Source organism: Lepidochelys kempii, chromosome 1, assembly GCF_965140285.1.
Source record: "Lepidochelys kempii isolate rLepKem1 chromosome 1, rLepKem1.hap1, whole genome shotgun sequence".
Taxonomy (NCBI): Eukaryota; Metazoa; Chordata; order Testudines; family Cheloniidae; genus Lepidochelys; species Lepidochelys kempii.
Genome location: NC_136380.1, coordinates 314,222,686 through 314,243,954, shown reverse-complemented (window position 1 = coordinate 314,243,954; position 21,269 = coordinate 314,222,686). Strand labels below are relative to the sequence as shown.

The window sequence follows — 21,269 nt, the reverse complement described above, 5'->3', positions numbered from 1 at the left end:
GTAAGAGAGCAGTGTGACTGCTCACAGCTCCAGTATGACACTGCAGAAAAACCTGAGAGTCTCTGGATTAAGTTTAGAAGTGTGAGCAACAAGGGTGATGTCGTGGTGGGAGTCTGCTATAGACCACCGGACCAGGGGGATGAGGTGGACGAGGCTTTCTTCCGGCAACTAACGGAAGTTACTAGATCACAGGCCCTGGTTCTCATGGGAGACTTCAATCACCCTGATATCTGCTGGGAGAGCAATACAGCGGTACACAGACAATCCAGGAAGTTTTTGGAAAGTGTAGGGGACAATTTTCTGGTGCAAGTGATGGAGGAACCAACGAGGAGCAGAGCTTTTCTTGACCTGCTGCTCACAAACCGGGAAGAATTAGTAGGGGAAGCAAAAGTGGATGGGAATCTGGGAGGTAGTGACCATGAGATGGTCGAGTTCAGGATCCTGACACAAGGAAGAAAGGAGAGCAGCAGAATATGGACCCTGGACTTCAGAAAAGCAGACTTTGACAACCTCAGGGAACTGATGGGCAGGATCCCCTGGTAGAATAACATGAGGGGGAGAAGAGTCCAGGAGAGCTGGCTGTATTTTAAAGAATCCTTACTGAGGTTACAGGGACAAATCATCCCGATGTGTAGAAAGAATAGTAAATATGGCAGGCAACCAGCTTGGCTTAACAGTGAAATCCTTGTTGATCTTAAACACAAAAAAGAAGCTTACAAGAAGTGGAAGATTGGACAAATGACCAGGGAAGAGTATAAAAATATTGCTCGGGCATGCAGGAGTGAAATCAGGAAGGCCAAATCACACCTGGAGTTGCAACTAGCAAGAGATGTTAAGAGTAACAAGAAGGGTTTCTTCAGGTATGTTAGCAACACGAAGAAAGTCAAGGAAAGTGTGGGCCCCTGACTGAATGAGGGAGGCAACCTAGTGACAGCGGATGTGGAAAAAGCTAATGTACTCAATGCATTTTTTTGCCTCTGTCTTCACGAACAAGTTCAGCTCCCAGACGACTGCACTGGGCAGCACAGCATGGGGAGGAGGTGACCAGCCCTCTGTGGAGAAAGAAGTGGTTTGGGACTATTTAGAAAAGCTGGACGAGCACAAGTCCATGGGGCTGGATGCGCTGCAACCGAGAGTGCTAAAGGAGTTGGCGGATGTGATTGCAGAGCCATTGGCCATTATCTTTGAAAACTCATGGCGATCGGGGGAAGTCCCGGACGACTGGAAAAAGGCTAATGTAGTGCCCATCTTTAAAAAAGGGAAGAAGGAGGATCCTGGGAACTACAGGCCAGTCAGCCTCACCTCAGTCCCTGGAAAAATCATGGAGCAGGTCCTCAAGGAATCAATTCTGAAGCACTTAGAGGAGAGGAAAGTGATCAGGAACAGTCAGCATGGATTCACCCAGGGCAAGTCATGCCTGACTAATCTAATTGCCTTCTATGACGAGATAACTGGCTCTGTGGATGAGGGGAAAGCATTGTACGTGTTGTTCCTTGACTTTAGCAAAGCTTTTGACACGGTCTCCCACAGTATTCTTGCCAGCAAGTTAAAGAAGTATGGGCTGGATGAATGGACTACAAGGTAGATAGAAAAATGGCTAGATTGTCGGGCTCAACGGGTAGTGATCAATGGCTCCACGTCTAGTTGGCAGCTGGTATCAAGTGGAGTGCCCCAAGCGTCAGTCCTCGGGCCGGTTTTGTTCCATATCTTCATTAATGATCTAGAGGATGGTGTGGATTGCACCCTCAGCAAGTTTGCAGGTGACACTATACTGGGAGGAGAGGTAGATACGCTGGAGGGTAGGGATAGGATACAGAGGGTCCTAGACAAATTAGAGGATTGGGCCAAAAGAAATCTAATGAGGTTCAACAAGGACAAGTGCAGAGTCCTGCACTTAGCACGGAAGAATCCCATGCACTGCTACAGACTAGGGACCGAATGGCTAGGCAGCAGTTCTGCAGAAAAGGAGACCTGTAACCTAGGGGTTACAGTGGACGAGAAGCTGGACATGAGTCAACAGTGTGCCGTTGTTGCCAAGAAGACAAGTGGCATTTTGGGCTATATAAGTAGGGGCATTGCCAGCAGATCGAGGGACGTGATCGTTCCCCTCTATTCGACATTGGTGAGGCCTCACCTGGAGTACTGTGTCCAGTTTTGGGCCCCACATTACAAGAAGGATGTGGAAAAATTGGAAAGAGTCCAGCGGAGGGCAACAAAAATGATTAACCAATTTATCTGAGCATAAGCTTTTGTGAGCTACAGCTCACTTCATTGGATGCATTCAGTGGAAAATACAGTGAGAAGATTTATATACACACAGAACATGAAAAAATGGGTGTTATCATACACATTGTAAGGAGAGTGATCACTTAAGATGAGCTATTACCAGCAGGAGAGCGGCGGGGGTGGGGGGGGTGGGTGGACGGAAGAAAACCTTTTGTAATGATAATCAAGGTGGGCCGTTGCCAGCAGTTAACAGGAACGTCTGGGGGCGGGGGGGGAGGGAATAGTTTTACTTTGTGTAATGACGCATCCACTCCCAGTCTCTATTCAAGCCTAAGTTAATTGTATCCAGTTTGCAAATTAATTCCAATTCAGCAGTCTCTTGTTGGAGTCTGTTTTTGAAGTCTTTTTGTTGTAATATTGCAACCTTTCGGTCTGTAATCGAGTGACCAGAGAGATTGAAGTGTTCTCCAACTGGTTTATGAGTGTTATAATTCTTGACGTCTGATTTGTGTCCATTTATTCTTTTACGTAGAGACTGTCCAGTTTGACCAATCTACATGGCAGTGGGGCATTGCTGGCACACGATGGCATATATCACATTGGTAGATGTGCAGGTGAATGAGCCTCTGATAGTGTGGCTGATGTGATTAGGCCCTGTGATGGTGTCCCCTGAATAGATACGTGGACACTTTCTACAAGACATTACCCTCTGATCCCACTGAGGGTTACCAAAAGAAACTATACCATTTGCTCAAGCAACTCCCTGAAAAAGCACAAGAACAAATCTGCACAGACACACCCCTGGAACCCCGACCTGGGGCATTCTATCTGCTACCCAAGATCCATAAACCTGGAAATCCTGGACGCCCATCATCTCAGGCATTGGCACCCTGACAGCAGGATTGTCTGGCTATGTAGACTCCCTCCTCAGGCCCTACACTACCAGCACTCCCAGCTATCTTCGAGACACCACTGACTTCCTGAGGAAACTACAATCCATCGGTGATCTTCCGGAAAACACCATCCTAGACACTATGGATGTAGAAGCCCTCTACACCAACATTCCACACAAAGATGGACTACAAGCCGTCAGGAACAGTATCCCCGATAATGTCACGGCAAACCTGGTGGCTGAACTTTGTGACTTTGTCCTCACCCATAACTATTTCACATTTGGGGACAATGTATACCTTCAAATCACCGGAACTGCTATGGGTACCCGCATGATCCCACAGTATGCCAACATTGTTATGGCTGACTTAGAACAACGCTTCCTCAGCTCTCGTCCCCTAGTGCCCCTCCTCTACTTGCGCTACATTGATGACATCTTCATCATCTGGACCCATGGAAAAGAAGCCCTTGAGGAATTCCACCATGATTTCAACAATTCCCATTCCACCATCAACCTCAGTCTGGACCAGTCCACACAAGAGATCCACTTCCTGGACACTACGGTGCTAATAAGCGATGGTCACATAAACACCACCCTATACCGGAAACCTACCGACCACTATTCCTACCTACATGCCTCCAGCTTTCACCCAGACCACACCACACGATCTATTGTCTACAGTCAAGCTCTACGATACAACCGCATTTGCTCCAACCCCTCAGACAGAGACAAACACCTACAAGATCTCTATCAAGCGTTCTTACAACTACAATACCCACCTGCTGAAGTGAAGAAACAAATTGACAGAGCCAGAAGAGTACCCAGAAGTCACCTACTACAGGACAGGCCCAACAAAGAAAATAACAGAACGCCACTAGTCATTACCTTCAGCCCCCAACTAAAACCTCTCCAATGCATCATCAAGGATCTACAACCTATCCTGAAGGACGACCCATCACTCTCACAAATCTTGGGAGACAGGCTAGTCCTTGCCTACAGACAGCCCCCCATCCTGATGCAAATACTCACCAGCAACCACACAACAGAACCACTAACCCAGGAACCTCTCCTTGCAACAAAGCCTGTTGCCAACTGTGTCCACATATCTATTCAGGGGACACCAATATAGGGCCTAATCACGTCAGCCACACTATCAGAGGCTCGTTCACCTGCACATCTACCAACGTGATATATGCCATCATGTGCCAGCAATGCCCCTCTGCCATGTGCATTGGTCAAACTGGATAGTATCTACGTAAAAGAATAAATGGACACAAATCAGTTGTCAAGAATTATAACATTCATAAACCAGTTGGAGAACACTTCAATCTCTCTGGTCACTTGATTTCAGACCTAAAGGTCGCAATATTACAACAAAAAGACTTCAAAAACAGACTCCAACGAGAGACTGCTGAATTGGAATTAATTTGCAAACTGGATACAATTAACTTAGGCTTGAATAGAGACTGGGAGTGGATGTGCCATTACATAAAGTAAAACTATTTCCCCATGTTTATTCCTCCCCCACCCCCCACCGCTCCTCATACGTTCCTGTTAACTGCTGGTAATGGCCCACCTTGATTATCACTACAAAAGGTTTTCTCCCCCCCCTTCGCTGCTCTCCTGCTGGTAAAAGCTTATCTTAAGTGATCACTCTTCTTACAATGTGTATGATAACACCCATTTTTTCATGTTCTGTGTGTATATAAATCTCCTCACTGTATTTTCCACTGAATGCATCCGATGAAGTGAGCTGTAGCTCACGAATGCTTACGCTCAAATAAACTGGTTAGTCTCTAAGGTGCCACTAGTACTCCTTTTCTTTTTGCAAATGTAGACTAACACGGCTGCTACTCTGAAAAATGGTTAGGGGACTGGAACACATGACTTATGGAGGAGAGGCTGAGGGAACTGGGATTGTTTAGTCTGCGGAAGAGAAGAATGAGGGGGGATTTGATAGCTGCTTTCAACTACCTGAAAGGAGGTTCCAAAGAGGATGGATCTAGACTGTTCTCAGTGGTAGCAGAAGACAGAACAAGGAGTAATGGTCTCAAGTTGCAGTGGGGGCAGTTTAGCTTGGATATTAGGAAAAACTTTTTCACAAGGAGGGTGGTGAACCACTGGAATGCGTTACCTAGGGAGGTGGTGGAATCTCCTTCCTTAGAAGTTTTTAAGGTCAGGCTTCACAAAGCCCTGGCTGGGATGATTTAGTTGGGGATTGGTCCTGCTTTGAGCAGAGGGTTGGACTAGATGAGCTCCTGAGGTCTCTTCCAACCCTGATATTCTATGATTCTATGACGTTTTTATTATTTGTTGAAAATGTAAAACAAACACCTCACTGGAATCACAAGGTTAAAACTTTTACACTCATGATATAACTAATTTTATTTGTTCTTAATGTTTACTAAATTTTCAGTAACTGATGGTACAAAGATAGGATGGGATACATAAAGAGAAACAGCAAGTAGGCAACATTACAGAATAGTATTATAGTATGGAAATGCCTTAAGAATGTACTAGAATGATGAAAACTGAGGTAATAAGGAAAATGAGAATTGAATACAGAAGAAAAAAAATGATAGAAGAGTTATTTCTAAGAAAATATTTTCATAAAGTATGGATATTTCTTCCTGTAAAATTGCTTGTACGACTTGTGCATCAAACTCTATAAACTCATATGAATTAGAACAAGTCAACCTTGTACAAGTTATTCAGTAACTACAGTAATGCCTGAAATATTAAACTAGCACTTTGAACCTTTGGCTCATTGTACATAACTTCCCCGTGAATGTATTTCTAATCTGGATCATTACTGAACAAAGAATAGAAAAAGTATCTTTAGAAATTGGGGCTTTCTACAATGAGGATCTTTACAATTCCTCTTGCAGAAATCATTAAACTCCTGTGACAAGCTATTTCATAAGCTATTGAGCAACTGCAAACTGTGCTTTCCTCAAATAATTTCTTGAAAGAGTGATGGCAGCTTGGCTGTAAGATCACTTTACCTACCATTGGTTTTGTGGAAAATTTCAGTTAGGTTTGTATCCAACTCCTACTGCAGAGAACTTAAAATGAGATCTGCAAATCAGTGTCCTTCCAATTAGAATGCATCCTAGTCCTTTTGGAATTTTTCACAACTAAAGCGGTGTGGATGATTTCAACTTGGCGGAGCTTCTCAAGACTAAATGGTTGTGTCTGGATTTTTGTCACGTTCTACTAGCAATCATTCCATTGCCATTGGTGGTTACAGATTGCCTTCTGCTGTGGTGCCTGTGAGGCTTTTGAACATCGTCATATTGGTTCTGAAGGCTCTCTCAGATGGATTTGTTCGTGAGAAATTCAGAGGCCTCTATTATTTCTAGATGCCTTGATTACTCCAATGCTCCTCCTGATAGGCTTCCCATAACACTTTATGTGCTGACCGAAGTCAAACTACATCAACTTTATCAACATGGACAAGGACAAACCTGGGAGACAGGGGCATGCGCCGCCTGGGGCAAAGTCCTGGCTGGGACCCTAACTACTAACAAGCACACACTTAACAACCACTTAACACTACTATATGCAAACTATGTACAAAGGCCCTAAGGCAAAAAGTTCAAAAGGAGAAACGGCTAGCTCTTGCTAAGCAAGAAAGACACTCCGACTGACCACCACGGGAGGTAAGAAGGAACTGAGAGGGCGTAGGGACGGCAGTGCCTGATATACCACGGCTTGAGTGCAGCACTCCAGAGGGTGCCACAGCCAGCCCTACAGGTACTGCTAAGGCAAAAACGTGCAACGGCCGCACACGTGGCCGCATGAACACCCAGAATGGAATCGACATGAGCAAGCACTCGAAGAAGAATAGATGTTAATAGAACATTGCTATGAAGTCAAGCACTCAATAGCTAGAAAACCCCAGAAGAACTATGGTTGCTCATGGAAACCAACTGCATACAAACAGGGATGCAGAATTATGATAGCATCTTTAATTACATGGCATGCTATTTTTTCCTGCAGGACCCCTATCTAGTTTGTTACAGAATTTGAACGGTGTGTAGTAATAAGACAGGGAACTGCCAGATGAGAAAGGATGGTCTGTGGTGCAAGGAAACAGGCAGGCACACTTTGGAAATTCATAAAATTTAGGAGCAAGTGCTGAACAAGCTCTACTGCACATATGCAAATGTCAATTTATGGGGGACTGATAAGTCAGTCAAATCTAGACAGATTTTCATGAGTACAGGAAAAGGCACATCTCTGATCCCGTCTGCCTCATTTCAAGTTCCTGCTGCAAACACTGGAAGTGCTAGAACTGTTCAAAAAATAGTTGGAAAAACTTAACTTTGACCAAACTATTTTTCCACTAACCTCATGCATGGAAGTGACTGCACTGGTTTTTGCTGAAACTAGGAAGAGATCAAGAAAAGAAAAAAATTCAGCCCAATGGGTTGACCTTGGAAAAACTTATAAGCAAATGATAGATAATGGAGGATTACAATAGTAGTGATCATCTCACATAAAATAAATGGGAGGCAGCACAGTGTCCTTACCTTGACCTTTTGGAGTGGGAGGAATTGTAGTGGGAGGATCACAGATAATAGTCCCATTTCTCAGCTTTGCAATATTGGTTGTTTCACCAAACTGACAACAAAGCATGTCACTTTCAGTTAACTCTGGCAACGGACTTACAGTCAGTTCTACCTGGAAACACAAAGGCATAATTCTACTTTAGAAAAAAATGTCACAAAAAACAACCACCACTCAAACAAAAATGAGCAAGGTCAGAGACAGATTAAGATGGAGACTGATTAAGATGGAGACCGGGTGCTTTTATGGATTTTGATGCTCCAGGAAATTGGTGTGTTAGTTACTGGTTCTGTTTTTATAGTTTCTCATTGTCCCCCTTTTCCACAGCCACTGGTACTACAGTCAGTAATTAGATAGCCTCTTTTTCCCCTCTGAGACATCTTACTGCAGGAATTACAGCATTTTCTGTGGTGAATAGATGGACTACAATAAAAGCTTGGATGTATCACAGGAAAGAGTAAATTAAATGGAGGATGGTGATTTCCATGTTCTTTTCACGGTTTTGATTGTGACTTTTTCCCAGACAGATGATTTTCTTTTAGATTATTCTCCAGCAATGGATTTATTAAAATGGTCAGCTCCCTATCGACACTCACACCTTGCTTACCTCCTGATTGGGTTATCACAAAGCATTCTAGAATAGAGCTAGAGTCAAAGACCACTTGGGAAGTCTCAGCTCGAGCAGAATGTATCTGCCTGCTTGCTTGCTTTAGTGTATTACCCGCAGAGAATACATAAAACCTGTTGTCCAGAGGGAGACCTGGCTTTCTGTTCACTTTCAGGTACAATTCAAGTTGTAGATTTTTATCTAATGGAGCTCAATATGGTTTGAGTGTCTTCTCTCACTCTCTCTGCTCTCCACCATATCAATCCTGATCAAATAGGACACTTTCACTAATAGTTTTCACTATCTGGGGATAGTGACAGGGTATTATCAGTGATCCCAACTCAGCAGCTTGCTTCCACTGGTCCATCAGAGCCTGACTTTCAAGACTTCAGCCGGATTCAAAAAAGGGATTAGATATTTATATGAATAATGAGGAATACCCAGAGTTGTAACAGTAAATACTAAAACAAAATGCAAGGGTTTTGGAACAGATATGAACTCTCATGCTTCAGGGCTTAAAAGCTAACCTCTAACTAACTGGGGTCATACTGATTTAGTGCAGAGATTTTTGTACCTTCCTCTGAGGCATCTGGTATCTGCCACTCCCAGAGACAGGACACTGAACTAGACGGACCACTAGTCTGACCCAATATGACAATTCCTGTGTTCCTATTACTAGTTGACTTTCAAAGCATGGTTTAAGGCTCAACTGTTGACTCAAATTTCTGCCTAAGCGAGCTGCAAGTGGGTATTGAGAGGGCATGGAACCCTCTTGGAGATGGCCCATTTAATTAACATTAATGAGTTGTGTATTATTTTAACGTTTCAAAGATGTGCTTATAGAACATCCTGGATACGTGCATTTTATAAACTGAAAAATAAACAAAAGCTACACAAGTTTAATCAATTAACTTCAACTTAAAAAATCTATTCCCCATAATACAGACAAATGTAGCCTAGACTCAGACAGAGGCATTTCGACAACCATAACAGCATGTGCCACTTTTGTATACAGCTAAAGTTAAAAACTACACTTCTTTGTAATTGCAGCCTGCAAAAATGGCAGCTAAAAGAGTAGATGTAGGCTTCTTTCAATACAATTTCAAATTACCACTGCGAACAAATATGTATCGATATGTGTTTTTCTGATATGCTGCTTATAGCAACTGTATGTGTGCTTTAAGCATACAATAGGCAAAAAGTCTATTTTTCATACCTTGCCAGTGGCTTTGTGGCTCATATTTTGAGGATGCGCACTAGTAATAGTAATGCATATACCATCTGGACTCCACAGCCAATGGTTTGGCTTATTAGCCCTTTTACAGTCTATCTTCCTTGTGCACCTGATTAAAAAAAAACACAACAATATAAATATCTAATACAAAGCTGATTAAGATCAGTGTTCTCTGTTTTAAAAGACTTCTTCAAAAAAAATTAGGTATTGACAATTTTGCTTTCAGTTAGAAGAGGTTTTTAATTATAACATAATAGCTGCTTGTAAGACATCTGGGTGATAAAGCAAAACACAAATATTTACTGATAAGCCATTTTATATTCCATAAAACTAGACAATCCAATCCCACAGAGAGATGATATTTAATACAAAGAACTCAGAGAATGGACCAGTTACCTGCAGTTCATCCAAATAAGACCCATTCCATCTATGCCTTAACATACTACTTTAAATTCCTTGACCAGTCTTCTATTTCTACAGCTCAAGTGGAAAATTTAGGTCTTTACTGGTGTAACAGCAGCAGACACACAACTGACCCATAAAACTAAGAGAGCATCAGAGCTGTGGCTGTAGGCTTGTCTGATTCCAGCGTTAGAGGGCTATTAACGTAAGTGAATTTATTAGCTATGACTCTTGTGTCAAAGATTCCACTCCAGGCCCACCTTCTCGCTTTCTTAGCTACTACTGGAGGCAGGGGTAACAGGGGCTGTGGCGTCTCACTAACAGGTCAGGGGGATTGTCACAGATGGAAGACAGGAGGCAGACAGGGAAGGTGTCATTGGTTCTAAGAGGTGACAGACCTGGTTATAGGAGGGGAGTTAGCTGAATAGGCCCCACAAAACTTTGGGTCAGCCTTGTACACCATTTTCACCTATTGTATGATGCCTAGCACAATGGAGCCCAATCCTGATTAATGCCTCTGGACAGTTACTGAAATATTAATATTAAAATAACAGAATTCAAGTAACAATACAATCATTGTACTGTTGGTTAGTGTACAGTTCTAATAGCCACACTACCTTCTGAATATTGTACGTATACAAACTGCGTGTGTGTAGGTACACACATATATACCTACACACACAATTGGTGAAGTACTGTGTCTGATCATGGGTTATAATGTGGTGTAACTAAGTAAAAAACTTCAAAAATGAGTTCTAGATTTTCCTTGTAAATTAATAAAATACTAGAAAATGTACAAAAATGCATGTTTGCCCATGTGTCACAGAGACCATTAATACTTCGCAATATTGAGGTCAGAGGTTATATCAGAAACCTGAAGGGAAATCTAGGGAAAACTGCCATTTGTATGATATATGACACAGCCTTCAGCTCCCAGAAGCTTAAGAGGAGTTCAAGTTGAACTTGCTCATATATTCTGAATCCCCAGGATTATATATATGCTAACCGACGTACAGACTGAAAAGCAACAGTGTATTACACAAACCTGCATGGAATGCATAACCTTTGCTGGGGTACTCCGTGTTCTGCTTTACATCAGGCTTGTAACTTAATGTGATCGTTCTAATTTTTAGACAGGAAGCAAGAGGCCTGAAATTTATCTGCATACCACAATTAAATAACCCCTTTGTGCGGACAGCAAGCACTTCATATCATGAAACCCCAACAGCTCATGCCAAGGGACTAATTAACCTAGCAGTCAGAAGCAGAGTTATAAGGCTGTAGCCCCCTATTCGAACCCCATCAATGCAGCGTAAAAACAAGAGACATTCCAAGATTGCTCAGCACATTCATAGAAAACGAAGTTACTTACCTGTAACTGGAGGTTCTTCGAGATGGGTGGTCCCTATCTGTATTCCACTGAGGATTGTGCAATGCACCATGTGCCTGGAGCCAGAGCTTTTGCAAGTAGTACTGTTCAGCGGTCTGCACATGAGACCTGCAGGACCTTATGGTTTTGCCTGAGGCGACGAAGGGCACAGCGAGCCACCGGCATCTCCAGTTCCTGCTCTACCGCAGAGCTGTTGGAGGATGGATAGGGACCACACATCTTGAAGAACCTCCAGTTACAGGGAAGTAACTTCATTTTCATCTTCGAGTGATGGTCCCTACTGTATTCCACTGAAGGTGAGTGCCTAGGTGGGAGGATGGCATGAGGAGACTGTGGAACGGAGGACTGCTGCTCTGAAAAAAAGTGTCCATTGAGGAATCATGCACTAGAGCAGGGATTCTCAACCTTTTTCTTTCTGAGGCCCCCCATCATGCTATAAAAACTCCACAGCCCACCTGTGCCACAATAATTGTTTTTCTCCATAAAAAAAGACAGGGCTAGCTTTCAGGGGTAGCAAGCAGGACAGTTGCCTGGGGTACCACGCCACAGAGGGCACCACGAAGTTAAGTTGCTCAGGCTTCAGCTTCAGTCCCAGGTGTTAGGGCTCAGGGCCCCAGACTACAGTCCTGTGTAGTGGGGCTTCGGCTTTCTGCCCTAGGCCCTAGTGAGTTTAGTGCTGGCCATGCTTAGCGGCCCCCCGAAACCTGCTCGCGGCCCCCCACGGTGCCCTGGACCCCTGGTTGAGAACCACTACTAGAACATAATGTGTGGAAAAGGTGTGTACAGAACTCCACGTGGTCTTCTTGCATATGTCTGCAAGGGGCATGTTGTGGAGTGTGGCTGATGCTTGCACTCCCATGGAATGGGCCTGAATCCCTTCAGGTAGGGATCGTCCTGATAATTGATAGTGTGTAATGACCCTGAGACTCACTTGGAAATTCTCTGGGTGGAAATGGCTTGCCCTTTCATTCTCTCTGCTATGGCTACAAAAAGCCTAGGAGATTTCCAAAATGGCTTTATCTGCTCAAGATAAAAATCCAAGACCCTGTGAACATCTATTGAGTCAAGTCTCCTTTCCTCATTAGAGGCGTGAGGGTTGGGGAAGAAGGAAGGAAAGTGTATGGGTTGACTGAGGTCAAATTGGGAAACCATCTTGGGTAGGTACTTGGGGTGAAGGCATAAAGAGACCTTGTCTTTATGGAAAATGGTGAAAGGGGGGTTAGCCATCATGGCTCCCAGTTTGCCAATCCTCCTAGACAACGTAATAGCAACAAGGAAAGTGACTTTCATGGACAGGAGTGACAGCAAGCATGAGGCCATAGGTTTGAAGGGAGTGGTCGTCAATGAGGAAAGAACTAGGTTAATGTCCCATTGGAGGGCAATAGGCTGAGTGGGAGGGTATTTTCGCAGAAGGCCCTTCCAGAATCGTAGTTAAGAGGTGGGTAAAAATGGAATGCCCATCCACCAGTGAGTGTAAAGCGCTGATGGCAGCTGCATGCACCTTAATGGAACTGAGGGCAAGTCCCGAGTTCTTCAGATAGATGAAATATTCCAAGAATAGCGGGATGCCCACAGTTTCAGGGACAAGGCCCTGTCGTGCAGCCCAGGAAGTGAAACGCGTCTATTTGGCTTGATACAAGTGTCTTGTGGAGTCTTTCCTGCTGCTTGAAAGGACATCTTGAACTGCCAGAGAGCATTCCTGGGCTAGTAGAGGCGTCCATCCAAAAACCAAGCAGTCAATGGAAGTGTGTGTGGGTTGGGGTGTCTGAGTCTGCTGTTGTGTTGTTGAGTCAGTAGCTTTGTGAACATCCGAGGTGTGAGTGGAGGGTGCTTCGACATGCAGAGGAGAAGCAGGAGCCAGAATTGGCAAGGCCAGAAGGGGGTGATCAAGATAGTTGTTGCTTTCTCTCGTCTGATCTTGTGGATTACTTGTGGTAGGAGAGGTAAGGCAGGGAAGGCGTAGTGCATCCGGTCCAACCAATTGATGAATAGGACATCTCCCTTTGAGTGAGTTCAATTCCTCTCCTTGAACAATACTGGGTGAATTTGGTGTTGTTGTGGGATGCCAAAAGATCCCTTACTAAGGTTCCCCACCGACCAAAGATGTCCGTGATTAGAGTCGTGCAACTCCCATTCATGGTCGGTTGCAAAGTTTCTGCTGAGACCATCGGCAATCATGTTCTGGGTAACCGGTAGGTAGGCTACCGTCAGAAGGATATGATGTGTGATGGACCATTCCCAGAGGTGTACAGCTTCCACACACAGGGCTCAGGGTCTTGTTCCCCCGTGCTTGTTTATGTAGAAGACCTTGGTGGTGTTGTCTGATATTATAGGAACATGTCAGCCCTGAATGGTGGGCAGGAATGTTTGGCCAGCTTTGTGTACTACCCAGGGTTCCAATACATTTATGTGCATCCTGGCCGCCTGTGGCATCCAGGTGCCTTGTATCATGCGGTCACCCATGTGGGCGCCCCAGCCCACCAGGGATGCATCCACTATGATTGTCACTATGATTGGATGAGGGTGGGAGGAAGGTCATCCCCAAGCAGACTCATCGTGGGTCCCTCCACCATTGTAGTGAGGAGATGACTTCTGGTGGTATGCTGAGAAGAGTGCATAAATTGATGCATGGGGGAGTAGACTTTTTGTAGCCAGAGCTGGAGGGAGCACAGGTGCAGGAAAGCGAAGGGTATGACGTATGTGCAGGCCACCGCGTGTCCCAAATGAGAAAGACAGATTTTGGCCAGAACTGAAGGGTTGGATGTGACCAGAGGGATTAGTTCTTGCATTTTCTGGAATCCGTTCCGTGGCAGATAAGCTTGGCTGGAAGTCGCATCTGTGCAAGCTCCTATGAACTCCAGGGATTGTGTAGGGCATAAAATCGATTTTTCCATGTTGAAGCTGACCCCGAGGGAGCTGAGGAGTAGAAGCAGCTGTGATGACAATTCCTAGGCCTCTTCCTTGGACTGTGCTGCTATCAGCCAGTCATCTAGATAGGGAAAAATGCGGATTCTCTAATGTCTGAGATGAGCTGCTGCCACCACCAAGAAAACTTTTGTGAACAGTCGTGGGGCAGTGGTAAGTCCAAATGGGAGAACGCTCTATTAAAGATATCGAGGTCTCACCTTGAACCTCAGGAACCTTCTGTGTGTCGGGTGTATATTGATGTGGAAGTAGGCGTCCTGCATATCAAGAGTCGTAAACCACATACCCTTCTCCAGTGAGGGAATGATTGTTGCAAATGTGACCAGGTGGAATCTTGGTTTAGAAGTTGAATGGTTGAGGTGTCATGATTAAATACTAGTCTCCATCCTCCATTCTCTTAGGTTCTAAGACATAACTCAGGTAGAATCCTGTTCCCTGAAAGGGAACTGAGATTAGCTCCACAGCTCCCCTTAGCAAAAGGGTGTTCCATGCATGTGGCCTGAGGTGGAGGGCAAGATGCGGGCATTGCTGTAAACTCTAGGATGCAGCTGCTCCGAATAATATCTAGGACCCACTTGTCCATTTTATTGCTTTCCATGCTGGTAGAAAGAGTCTGAGGCACCCCCGAAGGAGATAGGCAGGGTGTACAGAGAGTGGTGGACAGCTCTCTAAGGACACTCAGAAATACCACTTACGTGACAAATGGGTGCGTTGCATGGATGACTGGGCAGTCGATATAGACAGACGGGGTCTGCGTATCTTAGGGCGTTTTTGAGGAAGCTTGTAGGTGGTGGAGCCCTGACGTGATGTGATTGTGGTTGAGTGGTAGCATTTCCTCTTGGGTGCTGGTGTGTAGATACCCAAAGATCTTAAAGTGGCTCTAGTGTCCATTAGGGAGTGCAGGGTCTCATCTGTCTTCTGATTGAAGAGATGTGATTCATTGAATGAAAGATTCTCTACAATGTTCTGCACTTCCCTAGGGAAGCCAGAGGAGTGTAACCAGGATTCCCCATTGCCCAGACATGGAAAGCTGTGTCTGCAGAGTCCACTGCGGCCAGCAGCATGGACGTGGTGAATAACGTGTCTTCTTGCAAAACTGCCTGGAATTGATTGCGATCTTGTGAGGTAGCTTGTCTGTGAACTCAGCCAATTGCCCACAGTTGTTAAAATCATATTTGTTCATTGGGGCTAAGTAATTTGAAATACGAAATTGGAGCCCTGCGGAAGAGAAGACCTTTCTGCCCATCAGGTCTAGCCTCTTATCCTCTCTATTGGATGGGGTGGAGCGGGGGTGTTTTTGCTGGAATTTTCTGATGCTGCCTGGATGACCCATGAGTTCAATGGAGGATAAGAAAATAGGAAAGCTGACCCTTTGGGGGAGAACATAATACCTCTTCTTAGCCTCTTTCAGGGTGGGTGTACACATAGCTGGGGTGTGTGCTGGCTGGAGGATGGTGTCATTGACTGGTAGGGCCACCCTCGCTGGTATTGAAATGTGCAACATGTCATGCAGCTGGTGTTGACTGTCCTGTACTTTGTCGAGTGGATCCCTAGCACTTTGGCTATTCTCCACAGAAGAACTGTCAATAGTCATCCAGTGGGGAGGAGGGGATTGAAGAGGCGGCCACATCTGGAGAAGATGAGGGATGCCTCTCCGGATCCTCTGGTACCATTGGAGTTGGACTAATCAGTGCATCGTCCAATGCTATATCGGAGTGCCTCCCGACTACGGTTGTGGACGATGGGAAGCAGGCCTGTTCGAAGGGTGAATTTTGGGGCCACAAGCTCCAGTTTGGTCAAGCTGGTTGAACCTGCTGTTGGCTGACCCATAGCCTGTAACCACGGAGCCGGATACCAGCTCTGTGAGTAAGGCAAGATGGAGAACTGCCACGATACCATCAAAACCTTCTGGTAGTCGTGCTTCCAAAACAGAACCAGTGGACTGTGTCGGACATCCATATCATCTGAATCAGAGGAGTTGGAAATGTCTCCAAATGATGGTGCCTTCAGAACCACCAGAAAGGGGGGGGGGGTGGGAACAAGTGGGGAACAAATCACTGCAAGCTGATAATCGGATCAGGGCATGTGGAGCCCACAGCCCTTCTGGTGCAAACAACTCGTGCGGACCCAGAACACTTACGAGTCTCCCAGGGGTCAGTGGTCTGTTCTGCAGGAGGACCTGGCACCAGTAACTGCATCTGTCTGGAGACGGATGGCTCCCTTAGCACTGATGGAGCTGGAGCAGGCAGAGTTGCAGGATCCGTAATCGGTACCGATGGATCCGGTGATCGGCATGGTCGTTTTTCGGTCTTGTGAGTCTTGGAAAGCCTGATTCCTCTGTGGCCGGAACTCACGGATAAGAAGTCCTTCTTAGACTTGGAGGACGATATACTGCCATGCCCATGTGCATGCTTCCTTGGATCACGGCTAGGCCTGGCACGGGGTCCTTCGCACTTGTACCGGTGAAGCCCAATGAAGGTTCCACAATAGGGGAAGCACTCTCCACTTGTTCAGGCTGATGTACCGGGGGGTTCCACGGCCAGGATCCAATGCCGGTCCTAAGGCAAACCCCATGATGTGTTTCCTGAGGTGGAGAGCCCAGTTTTCTTGAGTATGGGCAGAGAAAGAAATGGATGCTATGTGGGATTTCCCCAAGCAGTACAAACAGCGTTGGTGCTCATTGCAGATGGAAAACAAGCAGGGAGCACAGATTTTGAACCCATAAATCTTCTTCGGCATAATCTAGTACCTAAGCCTGGGTATTGGATGGGGTTGGGTGGGAGGGAAGTTTGGCTGGAAACCCCGCCAAATCGGCTTCCCAAGTCCTAAATCTACTACGAAGAAGGAAAAATCTAACAAAAAATACAGAACAAAATAATAAATCTAAACTATGAACAGTACTAAGAGTCTTCTCGTAAAGTTTTGGAAAGTGCATCACAAGGAGATAGAATAGAAGCTCTGACTGGGACCACGCAGCAATGAGAAGGAACTGGAGATGCCGCCAGCCCACCGTGACCTTTATTGCCTTGCGCGAATCCATGAGGCAGTACAGGCACATAACCCTCAGTGGAATACAGTAGAGACCATCACTCAAAGAAGAATACATATTTCTGAATATTAATTTAGTTACCTACATAGATAAGTCAGTCAAGTGTCAGTTCCTATACTCCTGTGATTAGCTGTGAGCTCAGCATACGATGCCTTGCACTATAGAGCAATTCAAAATAAAATTGTGTTTGACTGATTTATATTTTATGGGTATTAGTAGTTCTCTTCCTTGCTGTCTTATTTGCTTGCCTGCTACACCCATGCATATAAGGACTTTGTCTGTGAACAGTGTCAACCCACCCCACACTACACTACACACCACCTGCAAAATATCAACAATACTTACTTCCCCTCCATTACACACCAGCCGCAGTAAGGATCCTGTGCTTGAGTACACAGAGTACAATTTGAGTAACTAGCACATTCCTGGACAGGAAGGCGAAACACCTGGAGAATGAAGATGAAAAGAAACGTAACACAATATGAACAAAGAAAATAAGGACCAATTTAGCTCAACTTCATTTCTGAAGAAAGTATTCCACTTGGTTTCACAATGGCCACATAGAGACATATCAATCACTTCCCTAATCCTTGACTTGTTGACTCTGTGACTGGAGTCCAATTTCACATTTTTTTCTGCTCTATTATATTGCAAGTCTCATCTATTTTCTGTCCAATATAATGTGATATTTTGGACAGTCAACATGTAATCTGCCTTTTGCTGGAAATGAACGCGTCCATCATTTTCCCCAGATTAGGCAGGTGCCTTCTGGAAATCCCCATTACAATGACTACTGCAGGGCACAAACATTAGACACTGCACAAATGGCTTTCCACTTCTTCAAAGAATAGCTGCTCTAGGACAGGCATTTCCACATGTCTAACTTTGAACTGATTGGCGCAAACAGCCATTCCAGTTCCCTTTATGACTAGAATACCCTCCCATTTTAGTTGGTACTACCGCCCAGTGCTTGGAAATACATCCAGAAGTGTTATTTCTATCCAGCAGCAGTTCAGCATGTTCAAAAGCAAGAGAATTTTGGAATGCCCAGAGGTATCTCAGTTCTCTATTCATATCCCTTGTTGCCATACAACAAATTAAAGTGGAAAAATTGAAATAACCAATGTAAAACTATGAAACGAAGCAGTAGTGGAGAAAATAGCAGCCATGCTCCTCATACCCCCCAGCAAACACACTGCCTCTGCTTTTGATTTCCTGTAGTGATGGGTGTAAATAACTTTGTTTTCCTTTGGTTTATGACAAAGTGAGCCAAGGCACAGTCTTGTGTTTTAAATTATGCTTGTGTTTTAAATTATGCTGCTGAAATTGCACAAAAGCTCTTGAAGGAAATAGGACATACTCTTTCTGCTGACCATTGAGATTTACTTCTGAAGACGACAAAAAATTGGAAATCATAACTCAGTCTTTTTTTTTTCTTTTAGCAACTGGCAGGTAGCTGAAAAATTACTCTAAAAATCCAAAAATATAGTTTTTATTTTGCACATTAGCAGAGACCAAGATATGGGTCAATTAAAAAAAAAAAAAAAAAAAGCCAGTATCTGATAGTTCCCATCTATTGAGATGTGTCCTTGTTCCCATTTTTTCTTTTTCATACTGTTTTTTCATTTAGATTTTTACTTAAATGGAGTTCAGATCTTGGAACACCCTCTTGCTAATTGGTACTATGGTCATGAGTAACATAATATTAAAAGGGATGACACTCTCGCTCTCCCTTATGACAAAGTATTTGTTTCATAATCCTGGCAGGCAGGAACAAGCCCTAAGAGATATTATAGTGTCTCTACAAGTCTGATGTAAACGTAATGGATTAAAAAAAAAGCTGCTCCGTTTAGATTGTGAGATTCAGTTTTAAAAGGCAAACAAGCTCATTTTACAGATTTTCTGACACTTAAAATCAAAGAGATTGGTAAAAGCTAAACAGTGAACAAGGCAAGAATAATGGTATGTAACTGCCACAGGCTGCTGTTTTATTCCCAATACGGGAGCTAGCTACCATGCCAAATTTGGAAGCCTACCACTTCTGTACACTTTGAACAAACCAAAATAGGTATGGCAGGGGTGATGCAGTCTTTTCCAATTTCTCAGTGAAGCTGCAGGGGACTTCTCCTGATCTCTTTATGAGCTCTGGGAATCAGGTGGGAGGGGGCTAGACTTTAAAAAACATTTGCACCAAACCACCCACTGCTTATTTACACAACAGAAGAAAACACTGAACAGATGGGAGGAAGAATTGAATCAGGAAAGCAGGAAACTCTTTCACTCTCTGACTTTAATCTCTTTTTGCTTCTTTACCATCTTTCCGCCAGTTCTAATGTTTTACATTTGATACACCAAAATATCTCCCAGCACAACACTACCTCGTATGTCTGCCTTCACTCTGCTATAATGTCCCTGCTGTGGTAACCACATAGGACCCAGCACTTGGTCTCTGAGTGACAAGGTTCATTGCATCTGACAGTTACCGTTTATCACTGAATACCTGTATCAGCACAGGGATAGAGTCCTTAAGTTGTTTACTGTAGTTTAAATTGGTCTTAAATTTTCAACTCTGCACTAGATTCTCTGACATATCAACAACCCCATATTCACATGGTACACTAGAACAGAAGTACAATTTTCAACATTTGTTTCCCCTCCCTTCAATTACGCTGTTTTATTTCTTCGCGCTATTAAGACTTTTAGTCTCCGTCAAGTTATGTAGTTACTAAAAGTAGGTGAAAGGATTTGACTGTTCATTGCAATTAATGGAGTTACATTGCTTCCATCTTCCACATTTATACAGCACCCACTGTTAAATAATAATAGTATCTAAGCAGAATACATATTTTATAGAAGAAAACTAAGGCTAGGTCTATCCTGCGACAACCAGTGTGCAATTTGCAGCTGTGTAGATGTACCCACACTAGCTGTAATCTAGTTAGTTTATTAAAAATAGCAGTGAGGCAATATGGGCTGTGAATGGTGATGGGGGCTGTACAAGCCTGCCTGGCTCCCTGGCTATGTTATCGTCTTGCTAGACTACACTGAAGCTGGTACCACCGCATGCTCACTATTTTTAGTGAGATAGTTAGAAAAAAGCTAAAATGAGCTCCGAATTACAGCGCCCGTTGGAGTATAGACAGACAGCATTCAGAATTTGTAGTCTACACTACAATGGAATCTTCTGATCTGTTGAAATTGAAATGTCCTGCAGAGACAGTGTAATAGAGTTTTTGACAGAGTTTCTCCAGAAACCAGGCAGGGACCTGACAGAACCTAGCCTACCATGCAGCGTTTGAAACCTGGTTGTTTTCCTGCTTCCTTGCCTGCCTGGCTACTCCACAGCCCTCCTGGACGGCTGCTAGGGATGCCAGGGCTTTCCAGTTTCATGGTTCTGGGCGGCCTGCCCCAGAGCCTGGGCACCTTTCCCTTTCACAAAGAAGTTTGAAATTTACGGGTGTGTTTTGAATCAGAATGGAACCAGATTTTGAAATATTGCAATCTTCTGAAAAACAACTACCTGTGTAGTATCTAGTCTACACAATATGTACTTTATCATTCACTGAACTGATTCATTTCCCCCTCTGGCATCTCATGTTAAAGCCCTTATCTTGAGAATAATATCTCCACAGACACTCCCCCTCGCCCCTCCTCACCACTGTAGTCCTTTTGTCACCCATCCAGTGTCCATCCTTCCCCGTAGCATTGGTGGCACTCCACTCCACCTCAGCCTTCTGCCCATCATTAGTACCTCTGGCACATTCCTCACCTCCCACTCTCCCAGTGATTCTGTTGATGTTAGTGACTGGCAAAAGTGGCTTCCCCTGCCTATACAGGTGGGCTTGGTAAACCAACATCTGTTGCTCCCAGGCTGGCTGCTCCAGCAACCACCAAGAGAAGTGGGGGGGAAAGGGGACGCAGGTAGTAGCCAGGTGCTACGAAGGAACTGCCAGAGATTTGGCATCCCTTCCT

General features: G+C 44.4%; 1 protein-coding gene across 7 annotated transcripts in view; it reads right to left on the bottom strand.

The window, feature by feature from the left end:
- PLXNB2 (plexin B2) overlaps positions 1-21,269 on the bottom strand; it is a 325,760-nt gene that overhangs the window by 66,270 nt on the left and 238,221 nt on the right. For 6 of the 7 annotated variants that reach the window (XM_073328266.2, XM_073328265.2, XM_073328269.2 and 3 more), the window contains 3 exons: positions 17,643-17,743; positions 9,514-9,640; positions 7,654-7,804 (listed from right to left, as the gene is read on the bottom strand). In XM_073328266.2, coding sequence (XP_073184367.1) covers positions 7,654-7,804; positions 9,514-9,640; positions 17,643-17,743 — 379 coding nt within the window. Of the gene's footprint in view, positions 1-7,653; positions 7,805-9,513; positions 9,641-11,305; positions 11,557-17,642; positions 17,744-21,269 lie in introns of those variants that run through there. The other variant, XM_073328270.1, reaches the window with a different exon arrangement.